Source organism: Varanus komodoensis, unplaced genomic scaffold (assembly GCF_004798865.1).
Source record: "Varanus komodoensis strain SLA01 unplaced genomic scaffold, ASM479886v1 scaffold2, whole genome shotgun sequence".
NCBI lineage: Eukaryota > Metazoa > Chordata > Lepidosauria > Squamata > Varanidae > Varanus > Varanus komodoensis.
This window is the reverse complement of record NW_025335568.1, coordinates 35927904-35951159: the sequence shown is the minus strand read 5'-3', so window position 1 is coordinate 35951159 and position 23256 is coordinate 35927904. Positions and strand designations below refer to the sequence as shown.

Here is a 23256-nt window from a genome sequence, read left to right as displayed (position 1 = left end):
TCGTCCAGCACAATCTTAGAGGATTCCAAGTTCCTTCTCTCTACCATATATAAACAACAAAAACTGTCATGGTTGTGGGTTGTGAGAAAAAGAACCGTATGGGAATATTTAAAAGCTATTCCTTTTATAGGTAAAATTGAAAAAGCATTCAGTGTAGCAAATAAATGAAAGTTCTGGTTGTAAGAGAGAAACAAATATAGGTAATAATTCTATTTAGTTTTTCTGTTCGTTGAATTCATATACCTCCCAAATGGTGATTAACTTTCCAGACAAGTCTTTCAGGAAAAAATTGAAAGAACAATAACAGTCAAAGCAATTAAGTGCATGGATGAAAATAGGAAAATGTTAAGAAATTGAACAGTTTAATAATCAGCATCCCAGATTAGAATTAAATGCCTACTCAAAAAGCAAGAGCCTCATTTGGTCTCTGAATGTATGTAGTGACTGTAAATTAATATTTTGGGATCAGATTTGCACTGCTGCTTAGGAAATGTAGCAGTGAAGTGGGGAATGTTATTAAATTGGTTATTTAAATTGGCCTTCTTGCTTGCTGATAGGTGTGGCATCATTTGGCAAGGCAGACGATCCTCAGAGAAAGCAGCCCAAATGGCTTCTAGTCAGCCAAGCTGACTGATCGGGGGCTGGCAAAGGCAAAACACCCTGCCTGTGTGTATCGCTGTTCAGTTTGGACATGAAGAAACCAATCGTCGAGCCCCTGACTTTAGCCGTGCAATTCTGCTTCTGTTGCAAGAGAACGCTAGATAATCGTTTTGGAATATAAAGCTTCGAGCACTGCCATGATTTTAATACCCTGTGGGTCACCCGCCAACTGTCTCCACCAGGAATACCTTTTATGCGTATTTACCTGTCATTGTTTTGTTGACCCTAAAATGTGTTCAGAGCCCCTCTTAACAAGATGCGTATCTTTTCTCCCATTTGTGACTTGGAACTGTTGCTTTATTTCCTGCATATCACAACAATGTAGAATTTTAGTCCATTGTCTCATTTTTTGAATTGTTAGAATCGTGTCTTTTCTCTGAATCTATTTATCAGCTTTACAGATTTTTCGTGTGTGCTGTGAATCTTTTTATACATTGCCTTGATACCAAGTGAATAAATCCATGTTGTTAATTAGATGTTTTTTATTTTTCATTTGTTAGTTATGTCATTAGTTTTGTTCTGTTTATTTTACATGAGACAGTAAATTCCTACAACACAGTTTCATTGAATGAGCCTTTGATACAAAAGCAGGCATATTGATGGAAACAACATTTGACCTTTCAGAACAAGTTTACCATAATATCTTTGTCTTTTGTTTGCCAGGATAACAAAAAGATGAAGAAATCATTGGAAGAAGAACAGAGAGCTCGCAAGGAGCTTGAAAAACTCGTCCGGAAAGTTCTAAAGAGTATGAATGATCCTTCTTGGGATGAAACCAATTTATAACAAATTTAGCATTGTATTTTTTTCTTTCTATTGAAAGACCAGTTGTCAAATCAAGCTGGGAAGCCTTCTGACATTTAGTCAGTACTGCATAAAGAGCACTACAAAGCAGGACTTAACTGGATCAAGTGATTTTTTTCTTACAATGTATAATAATATTCAATCCATTCACTAAAACTGTCTGTACTTAAGTGTAGATAGTGTGGACCCAAAACTTGACTAGACTTGACTTGTTTGCATTTAAATTACCTCATTTGCAGCAAGTGCAACAGCTGGCAGAGATGTCCATGTGTGTGCTCCTCCCCACCTCCTTGTAAACATCTGTAATTTTGAATGCATTGTGGACAGTGTATCAGGACCGGCATGTGTTAAGCTTTCTTCTGCAGCCCAGCGGCAGGCAAGGCAGTGGCTGATGCTCTCCTATAATTTTTGAAAACTCTTGCGCTTTTTCCAAGATGAATTGTTATGAACTGTTCTAGACATATTAGATATTATTTGCAAAACCATTTTTGTAACTTCCCAGCATATTTCCCAGTATTTGCCAGGTTATTTTAATAATTTAATTACATTTATTTATGTCTGTTTAAACCAGGGTAAAGGACATGTGACCCTGCCGATGTTGGTGGACTGCAGCTCCCATCAGCCCTAATCAGAATAGTCAATAGTGAGGGATCATGGGAGTTGCAGTTCAGCAACATCTGGCAGGCCAAACATTCCTCCATAGATGGTCTAAACTTTCATTTTAACCTGCTTTTAAAAAACACCATAATCTCAAAACAGTAATTGGCACCATTTTGTATTAAAGCAAGTATCTTAAGATCCAAGACTGATAGTTTCTTTTGCCATGCCAATTTGCAGAACAGTCACTTAAAGAAGAGTGTGCTTGCTCTTTTTTTAAATGGCTAGTTACTAGATGATTTGTGTACCATGTTTTTAAATGTTTGTGCATTTATTTTAACATGCAGCTAGCTAGCATTTTAATGAAATACTCAAGCACTGTTGTCAAACTGAAAGTCCTAATCAAGGGGATGTGGGGTTTATTATTATTATTATTTTGGTGAATAATATGTATTATTTATTTTTACCACGATCATAGCAAAGTTTTGGTTAACATATGCATGTAGAACATTTGGAACACTCAAACCTCAGGCCTGGCATTTTGATTGTCCACTACTGTGCAGATATCTTTCTTTCAACTGTAAAATCAGTAAAATAATAGTCCACTTACCTCCATTCCCTTTAAGCAAAAAAATAAAAAGAAAGGAAAAATAATGCTTTATGAAAACAAATCTCTTAAGTTTCTCCGTTCAGATAGAGGAGCTCCAGTTACTTCGGAAACCTTGTGCTGCCTGTGTAATGAAGTGTATGGTACTGTAATATTTTTGTCTTGGAAACTTGGTACTCAGTGAGTTTGGAAAGTGTGTTTGCATGTATGTATGTATGTTTGTGTTTTCGCTCCCCCTCCCCTCCATGGTCATGTCTTTCAGTACTTGGAGTAGAAGGTTACTCCTCTTATATTTTTTTAAATTTTTTTGAAGGTGAAAGACTTTTTAAGCCAGTTACTCAATTTAAATATCAGGAATTTTGCTGCCAGTCTTACCGCTGAGTGGGCAGGATCCTACAGCAGATGTGCGCAAGCTGAAAAGCAGGGCACTGGTGCCAAGAGCCTCCCTGTTTCGCGCTTTCCCCTTCACTGCCTAGTAAAGCTTGTTCTGTCTTGCAGGCGCCCCCCGTGTTTCCTTGCCACCTCCGGCCAGTGATCTGGAGTGAGGAAACACAACACACAATTACATCACAACATGAGGTTATGTTTTCTGCATGCTTCAAGTGGGGGAGAAACCAACATGGGAATGCTGGGTGGAGGGGCAGTCCTTTCTTTTCCACAACATTCAGTTTCATCCCTAAAGATGCAGGCTTCAGATAATGTATAATTAATTGATTCTTGTATTAAGCAGACAAAGTATATTCCTCACTTACGAAGCAGTAAGATCCAACTATTTATTGTTTTTTGCTGGTAGCAACCAGAAATGGGCAGCTATACTTAGGTTGAAATAAATGGTTATTGTCATGATAAAGGGCTTATGTGGCTCCTTATTTTATTAAATTGATACATCTTTTATTTTTAAAATGGGATTACACTTAAGTTCCTACATAATTCTTACACATGAAAGAAATTAAGCCAAACTGATATATTAAAAGAAAATCTAAATTCCATTGCCTAATACATTAATTAGGACCAACTAAGCACACGCGGTCTGGGGAAGTTTTTGAGATTTCAAAATCTTCCCCACCATTTTGTATTTAAATATTGTTAGGGTATTTCGCATTTCTACAGTGATAATCCTGTGAGTAGCTCTGCTTTGCCATGGTGTTGCTGTTTATATAGCCCCACCAAGGTATATACAGGACCATGCACCTTGGTGTATTATTGGGTGTTATCTTTTCTGATGCAGCTACGGAATCCATTTTTCCCTCTCGCCTATGAAGTTGGATTTGGCCATTTCCCAGCTACCATCAGTGTACTTTCTCCATCAAGCAGAAGCTTATCCTTGTGTCCCATTCAGTTTCATATCTAGGAAAGGTTGTGTACCCTTTTTATACACACAGAAGTGTGTTGTTAATTCTGAGGCTTATTACAGTGATTAAAACATTAAGAAAGGCAGGCATGGGCACCTTGTAGCTCTCTAGAGGTTGCTATTATTGCTGGTCCCTGGCCATGCTGCCTGCGGCCGAGGGACGCTTAAAGCCTAACATGTAGAGGACCACAGATTCACCACCACTGTAGTACAAGGACTGAAAACCAAGAGAGTACAAAAGTAATGGGTTAGGAAAGCATCCATTCTTCCCGAACGACTTCAGGTTTGGACAATTCTATCTAGTTCCGCAGTATCTTTAGAGAGGAAGCAAGGGCCTTTGCTCCCAACGAAAATCATTGCAACCTCCACACTGTGGTCCGTATGAAACCCCTACCTTGTAAGTAGGTGTTTCCAAAATCATGGAAAGCGAGGACAGGATTGATGTCTTTCTAGTTAAACAAGACTCGAGCCGGAGATGCTTGAAGAGATTAGGATCTCTCTGCCACCCACTCAGAGGTGTATCCCTCTGTCTGTGTCACATGAGCTTGCTCGTAACTTCCAGGGTTTCTCATGTGATGGTCATCCTGACAAACATTCCTCTAAAAACTAAGTTCTTCTTTGTGGTCTTTGTACATCACACATATGGGCTCTGTACACATGCAAGCAGCCTATTGGGAAGATTCCAGAGCTAATTAATTAGCATTCGGCAGGAGCACCTTCCTGGGCATTCCCCATGTCTGAGGAGGAGTTGCCACGTCATCCTCGGTTCTTTGAGAGCCATCATTAAGTTCTTCCTTTGCTACTCAGCTTAGCCTTCCCCCATGTTGTATTCTCTCTGTTACAAATCCCTTTCTTGTTGGTCCTCTGCTCTTTCTTGAACCTGTTTCTCCTGTAAAAAATAATTGAAAAAAAGATTTTTCTCTATCCTCACCACTTACCTCCTTGCCCATTGTTCTGCTTGTCTCACTTTCCTGCTCCTGGTGATGGCACTTGAAATACCATTCAGAAACTACACCAAATGGGGGAGGAAACTGCCACCTGCCAACACTCATTGTGTCTTTGTTGCCTGGATGAGGGCCACGTAGTAGAGTCCTGCTACCACTGCCGGGCATTGTCAGTCTCCCGGACATGAGCAGTGGAATAACAGATACAGGTACCAGGACCCAGGTAACCAAAACAGTGTCCAAACACTAGGTGCCTTCAAGTCCAACAACCCAAAGTCACAGAAACCTAGGGACAGAAGACAAGCACAGTCTAGTAAACAGTAACATGGAGCTAGCTAGAAATTGGTGAAGCACAGCTACAAGAGGAGATACCTGAGGACCAGGGCAGGGGCTCAGCTAGCAACAAGTCAGAAAACCTCCATTGCCAAAGCTACTTCTGGAGGAAAAAGTGAGCTCTTACATAGCTCTTCCCCTAGGGCTCCCTGGTGGCGCTCATGAGGGCCCTGGCAGCCACAGTAGGTTGAGGGAATAATCCTGCAACTACCAGAGTTTGCTATTCCTGTGCTCAGCCAGCAGATGGAGCCCTGAGGCTACCTCAGATCCTGACAGGTATTTACTAAATAGGCAAGAAAGCACCATGCCAATTGTCTGAAGGCAGAACCCTGGAGCAGGCCCTCCACGGAAACAGCTCCCATCGGCTACAATGTTTGCTGCCCGCATGACCAGGATGGAACCTCCTCCTGTGCCCACCCAGCAAGAAGAGCATTCTGCTGAGGCTACTAAAGCCAAACACTTGGCAAAAAGGTGAAGAGCTCTAAATCGGTTGCACCAAGCAAAGCAGAAGATGGTGACAAGCACGAAAAAGCGCTGTAAGAAGGCACCCCCTTCTGGCTTCCCATGTGATAAAGATGCGGTACTTGGAGCCCAAACCAGCTCGCCAACAGACGTGGTGTCGAGCATGCAACATCCCCAGGCACCTTGCCATCAGAGAGATCTGATAGGAGTTCTGTCATCCATATAGCAGGTACTGTCCATAGCCACAGGACTGGGGCGTGGCTCCCCTTCCTTGCCGATTCTGGGTGTGGCAAGCTTCATCAAACCTGACGTGCCGATTCTGATTTCGCTCCCCATGGCCAACTGGGACCATTGAACTTGATGGCCCACACCACCACATAGGCAGGATTACAGTGTGGACTTCTACAGGGAGCTCTGTTCCAACAGACTTTCCATTTGTGCCAAGGGCCCTCCATCTACTCTCTTATCAAGGCTACTCTCTTAGAGGAGATCTCCCTCCTCCAAAAAGGAGCTATCAAACATAAAGGCCCTGACAGCAGCCTAGAATTCTTTTCCAGATACTTCAAGGTATCCCATCGTGGACTTGAGAGGCATCAACCATTTCGTAAGACCCAGGTGATTTTATATGGTCTCATTCTATATCACTTATGGCTTACTGTTCTGACTCAGCCTTTGCATAAATCTAAATAAATCTCCCCTGTACAGTCGATTCTTTCCTTCATGATGTGTTTGGATTCCATCGTGACCTCTCTGTCGGCCAAATGGCAGAGAGGCCATACTCATCAGGAAAATATCCACCCTGATACACAACTGAACAGCTGCCACCACTCAAATCCAGAAAGTCCTCAGAATCATGGCAGCCACATTTGCCACTGTCCTGCTGGCGCACGTCCACATATGATCCCTCCACTCGGGTTCCTCAGCACATTTGACCTCAGAACTGAATTGCTGAGACCCAGGCTATGGATGCTGACTTGCATTCAGTGAGATCTCAAGTGGTGGACCAATGTTGGCATAACCTTCACCCCCACTCCCGGACCCAAGCCAGGTTGTCACTACAGAGGCCTTGCTTTCTGGGTGGCCTGCACAGTGGGGCCCCTCAACTATTCAGGGCAGATGTGACATGATGCATTGCAGAGTCCCATCAGTTACCTGGAACTGAAAGCAGTACGGAAAGCCTTTGTGGCTTTGCAGACTGGTTATGAACCCCTGTGCCCAGATCACCTCCCACAACAGGATGGCGGTCTGTTACATAAGCAGGGAGTTGCCAAGGATAGCTAGTTGATCACCTTAGCATGCTTGCAGTGCTAGAGACTTAGCTGCCCTCCAATCTGATCCTCCAAACTGCAGTTTTTACAGGGACCAAGTAGTGCTCTGACCCGACCTACAGTTCTTACCCAAGGTGGTTTCCTCCTTCTACCATAATGAGAATATAGTCCTACCAGCCTTCTTCACATTGCTGTCGAACCCAGTCGAGCAAGCTCTCCTCTTCATTGACATCCACAGAGCCTTGGACTTTTACAAGTCCAGAATGGAGCTCATCCAACGGTCACAATGACTCTTGGTCACCTGCAGTGGTGCAAACCAAGGGTCGTCCACCTCCTCACAATGTTTGGCTAAATGGGTAGGGGACACGATCCTCTTAGCATACAAACTTTCTGGACTGTAACCATCTGGCTTGATTTGTGCCTACTGCACATGGGCTATGGAGACCTTTATGGCCTGCTATGCTGGAGTACCCCTACCATACCTCAGCAAAGCTGCGATGTGGTCAGGCCTGTTGACCTCTGTGCTCTACCACTGCCCAGATGTTCAGCCTAGAGCAGACTGGGCCTTTGGCAGGGTGGTCCTATCTTCAATCCCGTTCGTGACACCACCCGCCTGCAGGAGGTAAGCTCATCAGCCACCCATATGTGTGATGCACAGAGACCCAGAGGAGGCGGCAGGTTGCTTACCTGTAACTGTTGTTCTTCAAGTGGTCACCTGTGCCTTCGCATAAGCCCACCCACCATTGCCACTTGTGCCGCCTTGTTGCAACCCAAAGTCCTGGGGTAAGCCTGCCCGCTTGGGCTGAAGGACTCGGGGGCGGTCTCATTAACTCAGACCAGGCAGGGGCTGCTCCCTGCACACAAGGCATGCTCAGGGGAGGTGCTCCTGCTGAATACTAATTAATTAGCTTTGGATCTTCCTGAATGGGCTCCTTGCATGTGTGCAGAGCCCATCTGTGTGAATGCATGAATGACAGTTAACAGGTAAGCTACCTGCCTTTCTCTGGGTGACTTTTCCTTTTTCCTATGATGCCAGCAGCTGCAAGGCGTTTCTCTTCAACCATATGTGGAAAAAGTTTTGGTTTTGGGCTTCTCGTGTCTGGAACCAGAGACACTCTACCTGTAGTGAGATTTACTGGAGCACAAGGATAATTACAATTCTTCAAACCTTTCTTTCCCTGCTGATGCTTTTGTGCTGCTACTTTGTCTCCCAAAAATCCCCAGTTCCCTAGGCAATCAGAATTATAACATGCAAAGTTGTGATGTCACAAAGAAGCATTTTTCAGTTGCTGAACAAAGTCTTAAGGAAGTTGAGACAGAATGGGCAAGAAGGAAATTGGGCAGTTGTCTGAAATAGCTCGGTCACCCATTAAATTTATGGAAATGTGGAGAGATTAATTTTCCAGGGATTCTTTCTGAAAGCCCTTATGAATCGAAGCTGTGGGCTATCCGCATGAGCATGATTGCCTTTTCATTTATAAATGCTATAAAGACTTCTGGCCAATGCATCTCAATCCCATTAATGAAGGACGTGGAAGAACTTGGCCCAAATCCAAGATTAGTTTTCCTACTATATTGCCTAGCATTGTGGTCTCTACCTTGTGCCTGTGTAGAGTTGTCCTTTAAATTGGATGGGGCAGTCCAGTCTCCATCTTTGACTCTTCAGTTGGAAAAAAGAAATGCTAACTTTCTCCGCTATGGGTTTGCAGGTACGAATGGAACAGAGTATTGTATGGGATCGATGGGCTGTATTATCTGTCATAGGATGACTATAAGCATAACATGTTGCATTAATGAACAGCACACGATGAAGAGGGTTGCCCAGCAAGCAGCTCCCCATCTATGCGACCTGTGCTTTCAAATATGCTCAATCTGCCATGGGATTTCAGGTTCCTATAAAGTTTACAGCTAGAAATGCCTAGGATCAGGACTGTATGTCAGCTGGGAGTGCTTCTTAAAGATTTGAAGAAAGCTTATTTCCTCACCATAATGTAGTGGGTGACAGAAGCATCACACAAAGGGATTTTATAATAAGTTAGGCCGCTGGTGCCCCTGTATGTAGAAATACTCTTTTTATTTTTTTTTTGCACTGGTGTTAGAGAGCAGATGTTATAAACTGCTAGCGAGCGCCCTCTGGTGGCAGCTACATATGCGTCTGTGACGAGGGAAATGCAGCCTGTTAATAAACAGGAGTTTGTAAAAGCGAGCAAGTAGGCCTGTACTAGAACAAAGACATGAGTGAAAAGCAGAAGCAAGGTATGTTGAAGCACTGTTGAAGTCATAAGACTTTGAATTGGTGTGTGCATGCCTGGGGTGGGATACTTACACTAAATCAGATTTCATAGCCAATGTGTTTACTGCACATCTCTCAAGGCATACATAAAGACCGTGTTTCAGCACTGCCATCGCCTCACCTGCATTAGATAAAAAGGTGACTTCTGCAGGCTGATGATATCCTTTGTGCTGGTGTCATGCAGCTGAGGGGGAAAATAGTGCCCAGCATCCATAGCACACATGCTACAGGATGGGCTATATAACAAACCCTTGGTATGGCTTTCAGGAAAAGCTGCACCACTGCCCCCCAGTTCCCATCCTGGACAACCAGTTCAGATTATAGTCAGTGGCATGAAAAGTTGCTGACAGATGGAAAGCTTACAGATGAATCTTCCTGGCAAAGGCCATCAAGCAGAAACACAATGTTTGTGTGTTTGACTAGTGTGTGTGCATACAGTTTCAGTTAAATTTTAAATTTCCCAAAGCAGCCAGTCCTTTTGTGTGTGCGTGCGCTTGGTCTTGTTTTGTGTAGATATTAGGTAAGGCTCCACAAAATCACCATCTCGGCTTCCACCTTTCTCTGCCTCTCTTGATGGCTGGTCATCCTAGCAGATTTTTCATGGAGCAGTTCTGGCTTGCATTCTCTGAGGTTACAAAATGGCTTGCCAGCCAGGCTAGAATTACCTGGTGCTTGGCAGAATGTTCTGGTCCCAAAGTGTATTCAGAAAGTCCAGGAGCAAGCCATCAGACATTGAATTCCAGCCCAATCTGTGCTGCTATCCCATGGTTAAATGATTAAATGGCATTTTTGATGCTATTTAATCAAAGTGAATAGGCAACACTGGATATATATGTATGTAATGCAATGGATCTCAGCTGGTGAAATGCAGGAGTCTAGAAAGGATGTGTGACTTCCTTAATTGCAAGAATTCGTTCAGCCTCTCTGCCCTTGTTAGACTGCAAGGGTGGGAGGCCATTTGCTGAAGGCAGCACCTGCTGCTGATTCTCCTCACCTTTTGACTACCAGCAGTAACCCTTTCGGTACCAGTGTGTTTTTCTTTTAATTACAGCTGGGAGTTTATTCTCAACAATATTCTTGTAATTTTTATGTTCTCAAAACTTACAGTAAATATAAGAATGCATGTAAACATTTTAATACCCTTCTAAGAAATTTGGGCTTTTTGATTTTACCATGGTGGGACATGGTTCTTGATAAAGGGCTTGGTGGAGCATAAGATCTTATCATTTAGAAACCACTGGTATGATAGGTGCAAGTAATCACAGAATCCTAGAAGAGTAGCACTGGAAGGGGCCTACAAGGCCATTGAGCCCCATTCCCTGCACGATGAAGGACCACAAGTTAAAGCTTCCTGCTCAGATGCCTGTCCAACTGCCTTGAGTGCCTTCAGTGTGGGAGAGCCCACGACCTCCCAGGGTCATTGATATCATTTCCATCCTGCTTGAACAGGAAACTTTCCTGATATCTAATCAGAATCTGGCTTCCCGCAGCTGAAGCCTGTTATTCCATATCTTGTGCTCTCTGATGATCAAACAATAACCCTGGCCTTCTTCTGTGTGGCAGCCTTCCAAACATTTGAAAAGTGCTATCATACCTTCTCTCAATTTTATCTTGTCTTCTCAAGGTCAAACATGTCCAGCTGTTACCATCATAAGTCTTTGTTTCTAGTCCCCTGACCAGCTTTGTTCCTCCTGACCCTTTCCAGTTTCCCTGCATCATCCTTCAGTGTGTTGCCTAGAAGTGGGCACAGCACTTGATATGGAGTCTAACCGTATAGAGGGGAACCAGTGCTTCACCCGATTTGGAAGCTACACTTCTAGTAATGCAGCCTAAAATAGCACTTGCCCTTTTTGCAGCTGCATCACACTGTTGACTCATATTCAGCCTGTGATCAGTTCCAACATCCTTTTCACTTGTCACATTGGGCCAAGAGCCTCTCTTCCCCACCCCCCACCCCTTGTACTTGTGCACATGGTTCCCTTTGCCCAGGGGCAGAACTTGGCCTTTGTCCCCACTGGATGTCCTTCTGTTGCTTTCAGCCCAGCACTCCAGCAAACTGAGTTCACTCTGGATTTTGTTTCTGCCTCCTAGGCTATTAGCTATCCCTAGTTTTGTGTCATCTGCAAATCTGATCATTGTTCCTTGAACGTCTTAATCCAAGTTCTTCATAAAAATGTTGAAGAGCACCAGCCAAGGACTGAGTCCCGAGCTACCCCACTCATTACCTCTCCCAAGTCCGAGAAGGTGCCATTGAGAAGCACTCTCTGAGTCCAGCTCTGTATGATAAAGGCTTCCATGCCTGTTAACCGCCAGTTCTTGTAAGCCACGCTGGGAACCTTTTCCTTGAACAGTGCAATTAAAAATGCTTTGAATGGATGCAGGAATAAATACTTGTGGGCAAAACCAATGCAGAGCCATGATGTAGCTGAACATCAGCACAGAACCCAGCATGGGGCTGTTGCTCCAAGCAGGGTCCCTGCTGAGCATCATGAGCAGTCCCACCCACTGAGCAAAGCTAAATGTGGAAGGAGATGCAGAAGCTGGAAAGCTGGAAACTTGTAGACTTTCAAAGGACATGTGTCTGGAGCAAGCAGCCAGAGCCAGCAAAAGTGTAGGGTTTGTTTGTTTGTTTTAGTAATCACAGCTGGAATTTTTCCCTCCTCTGAAGTAGCCCCTGGGCAAATGGGTCTTTGGTGGCCAGGCAGGTATTCCACCTGTGTAGGACATACCTGGCCAGCTAGCATTAAATGGGCAGGCTGGTCACATGCTCAAGTCTTGTCAGTGTAATTGGAGCCTCCACATGGTCAGGGACTAAGAGGGATCTCTGTCCAGAGCCCCCCAGCCTCCCAGGTATGCATGGAGACTGTCTGAATTCAAATGTACTGATCAGCACTTTGAGAAGCCAAGGGGAGCATCCCTGTGACAAGACTCCTCAGGCAGTTGTTCCGCTTCTTCGGTGGGAGTGGTGCCTGCTGTGAATCCCAGTCTTCCCCCTCTGAAAACTTTTCCCTTGAACCTGGGTCGGTAGGGAGCCTGTCAGCCTGAGAGCAAGGGCCACTCTCGGGGCTTGCCATTGCCCTTCAGCCCAAGTGCCCCTGTTTCCCCCTTCTTCTGCCTTCCAGATGACATGCCACATGCACAAATGTCTTTTGGTACCTGTATGTTATTGGCATTCCACCTAATTCATATGTTTTATGGGAAGCTTTCATTTTTTTCAAACCATTCTGTGAGAATAATGGTCCATTAGTATATATGCAAAGCTTTTAGGATTAAGGCTCTTGAATACAGTTCATAAAAGACTATTGAATACAGTTCACAATGAAAGTTTTTTTTTTTACAGTACAGCAAAGTCTTGTATGCTTAGATCTGTTTAAAAAGTAGTGCCTTCAATTCACTCTGGGCTTCTTTCTGTGGTAACTTATTTTGGTGTTTCTCTTTTTCAAAGTATGTGAACTCCCTTTTTATGAAATATGCCGCTCAAATGTATCAAGGATCGAGTGCTCAGAGCTAGGATGCTGTTTCCACAAACAAACATGTTATAAGAAAGCTGTTCCACGTGAGTAACTTCGCCTAAAGACCTCAACTGAAGTGAATCTTGACCTCAAAGTAAATCTATCTCTGTTATCACAATTCTCCTTTTTTCAAGGATGGATTTTTAAAATCTGTTTATATATTTCTTTCTCAAGTGGGCTGGCTGCAAACTGACTTGGCAGTTATCCCACAAAAACAAGGCCATGTCATGGCTTGAATCCTTTTGTGTTGTGTCGGAAGTAAAGGGAAGCTCAACACAAGGTTGGATAGGGTGTGTTTGCACTGGAGACAGAACTGCGCTGGCCTAGTGAAAGTCTTTGTTCCTTTTCATCACGGTCCAGTGCAAACAGAAGAAGGAGGCATGTCCAGCATTAACCTAGAAGACCCCGGTTCAAATCCACAGTCAGCTACGAAGCTCACTGTGTGTCCTTAGCTTACCCACTGTCTCTTGGCTTCAGATACCTCAAGGTGTTGTTGTGAGCCTAAAGGAACAGGAGCATGTGTGCCACTCCGAGCTCTATAGAAAATGTAACCAATTTATTAATCAATCTTTATTAATCAGAAGTGCAAAATGCTGCTAATATTAAGAAACAGAAGCTGACAAACTTTTCATTCCCCCAGCAAACCTTTTCATTCCATTTAAAGGGTATTCCATCTGTAGCAGTCACCCTCTGAAGAGCATTTATGGCTTTCCAAGACTTATTTGAAATAACAGCATGCATTGCATACCAGAAGATGCTTAGCAAGCACCTTCTACAGCATCTGAAAGGAGTATTGCAGCAAGCCCTGTACTCTGCTTTATGCTCTTTGACCAAAGCTGTTCTTTATAATTAAGGTAAACAAAAACCTGTTTGTGTCAGAGGTTTGAAGATGGTTGCATTTCATTATTTTCAGAATACATGAAAGCATTTATTGGCTTAATTGTGATCATCATGGTGATCTTCTCCCTATTCATGCTGCAAAGGTAAGGTGCTCTGTGTGAACTTGATCAGCCAGGCACTGGCTTTACGTGGAATTTTGGAGATATTTGAGAGGGTCCTAAGAAAGCTTTCTGGTGATACCACTTGCTATCTTTCAAGAAGGATGCATCCTAGAACCCACCTGCCGGTCTGCTGAGGTTTCATGGAGGCAGCGTCCCCACTGCTGATGAGCCTCCAGGGATCTGTGCAACCTTCTGCCCTGAGGAGCAGTCCCCTTTAATTCAAATGCAAATATTCAGTGACAAAATTCAATTCAGCTGTTGCACAGGGAGCAAGAAAAAGTCAGCAGAAAAGGAAGTGCTGAAGGAAGAGGACAAGGAAAGCACCTCTGAAACCAGCGAAAGTTCTGCTGAGTCACAGGAGCAGGAAGAAGATTAACTTTGGAAAGGTAGGCCTCCTTGGTATACCGCCCACTTTATGCAAAAATACTTGATTCAGCTGTGATTATTTTATTGATCTATTGCTTTTGCAGTTGATTTATTGTAAGGAGCTAGCCAAAAGGTTCTAGTTCTTTCTAGTGAAAAGGAGTAAGGGCACTGCTGCCTGATTTTATATCAAAAGGACACACAAAACCATATCTTTGATTTGAGGCTTTATTTGGACTTTCCCAACACAAGGACAGGTCTCACGTGGAAAGCAGCTCTGTCTCCTTTTTTTGCAGCAAGAGAAGGTTTCTGGTTTCTTTGAGAGAGATTAGCTGACCCCAGCACTCTTCCAATTTCCCCATTCTTTCCCCTCCACTAGCATTAGTGGAGAAAAGTGGTAAGATTTTTACTGCTACCACTGATAATGGTGTTGACTGTCATTCTCTTTGCTCCCCATTCCTTTTCATTTTGTTTTGTATTGGTTAGATTGTAAGTCTGTAGGGAAACAGCTCTTATCTTCTGAGAGAGAATCAGAGAGCTTGTCTGTGCATTGAAAATATTAGGTGTTTGCTAAGAATTTGATGATGATGAGGATGATGGTGCCTGGTTCAGTTGCAACAATGTTCTTTCCATTGCTAAGATGTGGGGAAGGGGGGTTTGTGTTGTGTTAGTGATATGATGCATGAGAGCTCTGATTTTTTAAAAACAATAGTTATCTCTGTTGCTTCTGTTTCTGATTGATCGGTGCATATTTTTTGCTGTTGATAGTAGTCTGATTTCTGTCAGATCATTTGTTAAAATCTTGCAAGCCATTCTGGCCGCCGTCTTTGCAGTGGACAGGTAGAATGTAAATAATTGAAGTGAACGAAGGATGAAGGCTGCCCATGCTTAGTGAAATGCTGTGGCCTTCCAGCTCCTTTCCTTTCTGCCCTACAGAAGCTTGTGAGAGGGAGAGGACTCTGTGATAGCCCTGCTTGGACTCTGCCGTGTATCTTCCTATCTGAGTGAACTGTAGAAAACCTCTCTGGAGTTTTTGGGAGCAGCAGGGTGATATCGCAGGAGCTCCCCTGTGGTTCAAGGCCCTTGGGGTCTTCTGCAACACTCCAAATGCACAGAAAGGAAGTGGGGTGCCTTGCTTTTCTCCTGTATTTTTGAAGCATTTCAGACTGTGGTCCATTAGCCACCTTTACAGAATACTCTATTTCTAATTTCTAGCCTTGTATGGCATTGTGGTAAGCAGCCTTCATGTAGCGAGTTGTATTGAGGAACTGGGAAGAAGAGGAAGGAAAAGGAAAGGTGATTGCAGAATGATGGCATGGGTTTGGTTTCCATTTTAGTGAAGGGCTAGTATAAGAATAAACTCATCTGGCACTGTGTCTTGAGATTCTTGCATGACCAAAGCCTTGCGTATGTCAGAGCATTACCGGAGTGGAGTGGGGTGGCAGGAAGGCGACAAACACTTGGCCAGCACCTTGCTGTTTCTCCAAGGCCTGAATCCAGCGGATGCAATGCTGTGCTTAGAGCAAGGGTGTAAAGCTATGATGGGGCGGGGGGAGCCCCTGACCTTGGACCACTGTTGGTATTACTCCATTCCAGGGCCTCTTGCCTTTCATTGTCGTGGGAAAGGCACAGACTCCCATGCATCTCCCTGCACCAAGAAATGGAGTAGAATGTCTGGAAGACCGGTTGCTCATGCAGTACCACTCGGGTTCCGTGCCTGCCCCCACATCCCTTTGGGGCTGGAGATAAAGGAGGATTCTTCCTGGGAGAAACTTGGCAGCACTCAGAAACTCCACTTCCGCAGGTCAGATTAGGCCCACAAGCTGATGGTTCTGAATCCCTGCTTTAGATCTCAGTTGCAGGTGGAAGAAGAAATGGTCTTTGCTAATGCTTGCCTTTCCCATCTCTTCAGACAACTCTGATGGATTGTCACAAATCCTTTTCATAAGCTAGCCTTGTGTAGCCCCTTGGAGGGTTTTACATCCATCGAAAAATGTGAAATGGTTGTAGTTCTGAAAGGAAGTGGGTTGGAACCCCACTCTGCTCCACTTTGAGCTTCTGTGTAAGCAGGTTGGTGAAAGTCACAGGGATGTCCTTTTGAAACTGGGCAAGCTTGATCTGGCAGGCTGGTTAGGCTGATCTGTGGTTATAATGCCATGGTATTGTTTAGTCTGCAATTAAATGTGATTTATTTTTAATGAAGTGGATAGCAATTTTCCTATGTCTTAAAAAATTGAGTTAATTTAATAGAGGACTTCATGGGGTGTTGTCTTCCCCCTTTGTTAATGAGTAAAGTGTACAATAAAGTGTTTGATTGCATGGATAGGGCTCAGGGTGGGTTGGCTCTGAAGGGGATCTATTCAACAAATGTTTATGTCCCAATAAATCTCTATGTCACGGGGCCACAAGACCCTTTGATTACTTGAATTGCTCATTGAGAGGTGAGAGATGAGTAATTTTAAAGTGGCTCCATTACTCCACTCCAGCACACACTTTGCATAGCTGATCTCCTGGTGCAAATTTCAGCCCTTTTAAAGGAGTTTTATGGAGTTCCAATTCAGGTTGCATTTGGTGGCCATGCAGCTTGTTCATTTTAGTACATCTCCTTCTTTATACTGGCTTCATGATAGAATGTCACCTATGTATGCAAGTATAACTTGATCTGTTCCAGGAACTGAAATATTTCCTGGAGACTGAAACGTATGAGCAGCCATGCTGAGACAGACCAAAGGACTGTGTAGTCCAGCGCTCTGTTTTTACAGTGGGCAACTGACTGGACATGAGGATAACAGCAGCCTCCTGCCTAGATTCCCCACCAGCTGGCATGGACATGTCCTGGATGCCGGAAGTAATCTGGCCATCAGGATCCCTAACCACCAACAGTGTTACCTTCCGTGCGGTTATTGAAGGGCAGGGCAGTCAGAGGGAGGAGGCTGCACCGGGGGTCTCCCTCCCTCCCTCCCTCCCTCCTGCACCCTTTTGTTATACTAGGCAAAACTGCTCTGGACCATTCCTGGTTGTGTGTCTTGCCTCTGGCTCTCTTTGAAGTCAGGCCGTCCTGTTCTATTTACATGCAAGTGACAAAAAAGGAAGTATTGCTTAAGTTACCAAGAGTATCCCCTTGTTGCTGAAAAGATACAAAAGTTCATACCTGCTTTAGTGTACAGTATCTCATAAGCATCAGTTAGTTCCCTGGGTTAGAATATCATGAAAGAAACTGACACTGTCTGTGATAGCCCCCCCCTCCCCCAGCTGAGTGAGTTGCCAGAGTGGGTCTTTCCATGGGCTCATCTTCCTGATAGCAAGTCTTCAAGTGTCTCGGGTTTCCTATCCTCACCCATCCTCCTGTTTGTTTGAAGCCTACAAGCCAGGGCGGCTTATTTTATACTGTATTTTTGTATTTTTAATTTAATGTTTATATTTTTGATTTATATTGTAATTATTTTAACTTAGTGTTGTAAGCTGCCCCGAGGCTTCGGCAAATGGGGCGGCATAAAAATGTTTTAATAAATAAATAAATAAAATTCTCCAGGCCCAGAGGACCCAGCTTGGCTGTCCTTCAGAAGATGAGAGAGCAGCTGGGTTTCCTCCCTGTGCCCCTCCTATTTTCACCAGTCTCCGGCTCCTGCACCTTCAGCACCTGCCCTTTCTCCCTCTCCGTATGATGTGGGATCAGTTTCCTATGATTTCTTGTGGCACATCTGTGGAGATGTTGGGCCCAACACTAGGACTCTGCTCCATCTGTGGCACATTTGGTTTTGTGGCAGAATGTTCCAGGTATCTTCGGACAGGAATGAAACCCTGGATTGCTGATGAGGAGCTAAATGGGCCGATTGCCTGCTGCTTATGGGACCCACAGGGCCAGTTTGTTCATTTTGGCTTTCCGTATTATCTGGAGAACATCATTTCCCAAAGCTGCTCAGACTCTTGCTGACATCAGTATTATTGATGTTCTTTCAGCAGATAAAGTTCAAAATACAGATGAAGATGGAAAATGAGTACTGGAAGCATTAAAAGAAGAATTTCTCTCTCCCTCTCTGAATTTGATTTAATGTTAAGCATTCAACTTTTTTCTCTGTCTTACTTTGCTTAGCTATTCTGCTGAAGGTGCAAAATGACAAAAAAGAGGCATGCCAAACTTGGATTTAAATTGGCAACAATTTTATTGGTTACGAGGCATGAAGTGGATGCATTAGGATGAGAATGGGAAAGCATCTTTCTGTCCATCTGAGCTTATGGGGGGAACAGATCTTTCTTTCCAGCTGTGTAAAGGCATCTAATGTGCTATGGATCCATAGGATGATTGAACAAGGGAGAGGGGAGAGGGAAGTGAAGGAGTGTTTCCATAATCCCTAGAATCGGATCAAATCTATTTAGTGTAGCTTTCTGCTCACACAGAGGCTAACTGGATGCTGATCAGACGTCCGCAACAGGACATGAATGCAATGCTTGTGTTTCCCAACAACTGGTACTGAGGGGCCTGCTGGAGGTCATATCTAGCTGTCATGACCAGTAGCCATCAATAACCTCACCTAACTCCCTTCTACAAGGCCATCCAAGTTGATGGCCATCGCTGCATCTTGGGTTAGTGAATCTCATAGTTTAACCATGGACAGTGTGAGGTACTTCTTTTTATCCGTCCTCAAGCTCCCACCACTTGGCTTCAATTTCTGGTATTATATGAGGGAAAATATAACGCTTTCCCCCTCACATAATACCACTTTCTCTATACCATAATTTTGTATGCTGCTACCATATCTCTTCTTACTCACTGTTTTTCTAAACTCAGACATTGTGATCGGCCCCGTAATCATTTTAGTTGCCTTTTCTTGTACTTTTTTCCAACTCTGCAGTGTCTTTTTTCAGCTGCAGTAACCAGAACTACACAGTGTTCCAGCTGTGGCTGATTTGTATAAGGGCAATATGACACTAGAGATTTTATCTTCAGTTCAGTTTCCAATTATGCCCAACCCAGAATTTTCCTCTTTCATAGCAGCTGCATACTCGATCAGCCAGGCTATCCACTGGAAACCCTTCGTCCCCTTCCACCACTCTTGCCCTGCCTCCTTCCTTCATTGGTGGTATCCTTGCTACCTTTGAGGATCCAGCTGCTGAGGAATGAACTGTTGTCTCTAAGTTGATACTTCCCCCGAGCACGGGGAGTTGCGGGGAACCCCAGCTGCAGTTTGCTTTATGGTATCTGACCAGGTTGCAATCTCGGGAGGCGAAAGGTCTTGTGGGCATTGGGCAGTGTTGGCCCTTCCATGAGGGAGATGAATGGGGAGGAGCGGTGAATTATACCCTGAGGTTGCCTCAGAATGAGGAACTACTGGCAATAGTGCAGGAGGAGGAGGGAGGGAGGGAGGGAGGGAGGGAGGGATGGATAGATAGATAGATAGATAGATAGATAGATAGATAGATAGATAGATAGATAGATATGACTGTCCTGTGAGTCTTGCAGCTCTTACTTCTGGGGCCTCTGACATGCATTTCGCTCAACACTGTGCAGGCACCATTCACACTTTTCAGCAAGACTGACCAAGAAAGGAGACTTGAGGCTATGATTGACAACTCAATGAAAATGTCAATCAAGTGGGTGGCGGCTGTGAAAGGGGCAAGCTCCTATTAGGCATAATTAAAAATAAAACTGCCAAGATCGTACTCCCCTTCGTACTCTCTCTTCATGGGAGCACTCTTAGAATACTAGGTGCACTTCTGCTGCCCCCTGGAGAAAGGGCACGGCAGAGTTAGGAAAAGTGCAGAGCGGAGCAAGTAAAGAGAACAAGAGGTTGGCGCAACTCCCCTGTGAGGAAAGGTTACAGTAGCTGAGATGGTTTAGCTTGCAAGAAAGAACAGTCAGGAGAGACAGGAGAGAGGTGTTCAGAATTATGTATGGTGTGGAGAAATGGTGAGGGAGACATTTTTCTTCCTTTCTCATTAGTAGAACTTTGGGTTATCTGATGAATCTGAATAGTGGGAGATTCCGGAAAGGTAAAAGGAAGTGCTTCTTCACACACAGGTCAGCTATGGAACTTCTATGAGACACAGTGACAGCCATAAATTTGGATGCTTTAAGAAGAGCTTGGATAGACTCATGAAGGAGAAGGTTATCAGGGGCCACTGGTATGCCTGGATATTTGCTACTTTCATAATCAGAGGCGGTGTGCTTATGTACAACCAGTTTTTATTTATTTATTTAAACCATTTCTATGCCTCCCCATTCGCAAAAAGCCTCGGGGCAGCTTACAACATAAATAAACAATTATATAATTAGACTTAACCTGAAACATCTCGGCACGTACATAAAAACCCAATAAATACAATCAATAAATTAACAATTAAAATAACTTTTAAATAAAAAGGTCTTGGCCTGGCACCGAAAAGCAAATAACGACGGCGCCAGGCGGACCTCTCTTGCAGGGGAACCTGGAGAGGAAGGGACTGTTGTACTCATCCTGCCTGGGGGATCCCCTGGACGGGTGGTTTGCCACTGTGTGAGCCACGATGCTGGGTGAGATGGACCCTTGGTCTGATGCAGCATAGCTTTTATGGTCTTAAGCTCAGGGGTACAGCACCTGCTTTGCAATTTCTGGCATCTCCTGCTAGGAGTGGAGAAGGGCCACTGCCGGTTGGCATCAACAGTACAGGGCCGGATAGACTGATGTTCTGAGTCAGGGTATGTCCCGCCTTGTTTTAACCCTTCTCATTCAATGTAATGGAGCAGTAATTGCTTTCAGAAAGAAATTCAAAGGGGATGAAAAATTTGGAGAGAATCTCACGGACTGGGTTCAGCGTTCCTGCGCTTCTCTTACTTATGGAATGGCCAAGAATGTGTGCATTGCTATCCTGTCTTCTGTTATACATTCATCCCTCTGGCAACCTGTAACCCCTTTGGCTTTCCACACTTCCTTTAAAGCCCGCAGGAAGACTTTGCAGAATAACTGCTCCTTTAGGTTGAAGGAAAAGATCACAGGGGGAACTTGGACACAGCCCGGGAGCCTCAAAGCAACGAAGAGGCGTGCACTAGAAAGAAAACACATACACAACACACTTAGCTACCTCTCAGTGCTCAAGCACGCTCAAAACCACCACAAAGTAAATTATAAATGCCCTTAAAATAATGCCAAATAATGGGCAAATTTCTTTCATGGGGGGAGAAAACTTGCAGAAAATTGGAGGAAACAAACCATCCGGGGATAAAGAAAGAAACTGTATGACAACATCTGCCAGTGAGAAACCCTCCTTGTGAAAAACTTTGCAGTTTTTTTCTTTTCTTCCCCGTGGAGAAACACCCCCCTCCCCAACAAACACGGTGGGCAAATATGAGCAGCTGCATGTGAACAGCTCCAATTTCAAGTTCTGGATGAGGGGCCTGTACTGAAGACCTAAAGGCCGGGCACACATTTAAAGTTAAGGCTTGGTTCAGAAAAAATGGTAACCCACAGTCAAGTATGGCTTGACTGTGGGTTGTTGTTGAAATGTACGTTATCAGGTTATCTTATCTCAACTGTACTAATGAACAACCCATAAAGAGAACCTATGGTTTGTGGTTGGGTTCTCTTGTGGTTTGTTTGTGGAATCCACAGCTGGATCCAGGCAACATATTAACTCATGTTTCAACAACAACCTGTGGTCCAATAACAACCTGTTATCAGTCCTTTGGTATGGGTTATCCTGTGGGGTGAACCCACTCTGTGTCTGTTTTGGTCCTTAGCAACTTGGTGGGATGGGAGGAGAAGGAATCATTAGAAAGAAGTGAGTGGCAGCTCATTTCAGTGAAACAAAGATGTCCTTTGGGAACTGCTGCTGATTCTGGGATTTATCTAGCACAGGATATGTTCAAGAAGTCTGGTATATTATTATCCCATCCCCTTGTCACAGTGTCTCTGCTATGCGCTGCCAGAGATGGGCCAATCAGTGCTGGACGGAGTTTCCCCACTCCAAGGGGCACAGAAAGCTGGATGCATCTAATGTGGTGGCTGAATTCCTCATGGGCTCCTCCGCTCGGTCCCTGCCTGAGAACACTTGTATTGCCCTGATACATCAATTCCAGGGATTGTTTCTCTGAATGCTTCCTTACGTCTGTATATATGGTGAAGAGAAATCATACCTGGGTGGGAATGGGGGGCCTGCCTGCTATCATGGGCAAATACCTTCTTTCAAGCAAAATGCTTCCCAGTTCATCATAAATGTTATCCAAGGTCCCTTTTGTCCACCTTTTTCAATAGCCTTTTTTATTCCTTGCTATCTCAAGCACAGTATCTTTCTTGCTTAGAAATTCAAAGTGTTGCTTTATCAAGCCCATTTGTTGTTATCGTCAGTCAGTAGCTGATTGCAATGTACATCAATTTCTCTTTCTCCCTCCCCCACACCCCGTCTTTGAAAAAGGGCTGATCTCTATGGTAACCATATTACAGAAATGATCTTTTTTTTTTTTTTTTTGGCTTGGTCTCCTCAAAATGCCCTTCGGAGAAAGGTCACTTGGGATTAACATGATGAAAACTGGCCATGTTGGTGGTGCTGTGAGGGTGCATCACTCCTTAGCCCACGCCCTCGTTTTGTGCTCTCCCTCAAACTGTGCTACTGTGTGTATTTCTGGAGATGGTCAAAATGATTCAGAAGATTGATCCTCTGCAGAATTTCAGGTTGCAACATTTTGCACATGTCTTGAAAAATGAATATTTTATAGTGAGGGCATTAACAGCTCTATTTATTTTGTATAATTACCTCTTCAGGGGTGTGTGTGGAAATGGTAGCTTGAGGATGCACTTTTGCTATATGAATACCAGTTGTGGAATTGATCACAAAAGGAGAATCTTGGAATGGCTGCTCATTATATAAACTTGAAATAGCAAGCAAAAGGATTGTATTCAAGGAGGAAAGTGTTGAAGGGGTTAGTTAGGCTGGGGAAACAACAACCCATCTTGGACTAAAATAATAGGGTCATGTGTGTTAACAATAGACAGAATTATTCTTGCTCTTTCTCACATCCCTTGAGGTAGACACAGAGTTAAGGGGCGCTTTTCTTTATTCCCACTCTCTGCCCAAGATATTAGTTTCC

General features: G+C 44.0%; 1 protein-coding gene across 5 annotated transcripts in view; it reads left to right on the top strand.

The window, feature by feature from the left end:
* The window catches only part of ARHGEF7 (Rho guanine nucleotide exchange factor 7), a 93949-nt gene extending 91217 nt beyond the window's left edge, over positions 1–2732 (top strand). For 4 of the 5 annotated variants that reach the window (XM_044429553.1, XM_044429547.1, XM_044429544.1 and 1 more), the window contains one exon: positions 1324–2732. In XM_044429553.1, the coding sequence (XP_044285488.1) occupies positions 1324–1446 (123 nt within the window). In that variant the 3' untranslated portion in view covers positions 1447–2732. Of the gene's footprint in view, positions 1–557 lie in introns of all 5 variants that reach the window. The other variant, XM_044429545.1, reaches the window with a different exon arrangement.
* Positions 2733–23256: the final 20524 nt, after the last annotated feature.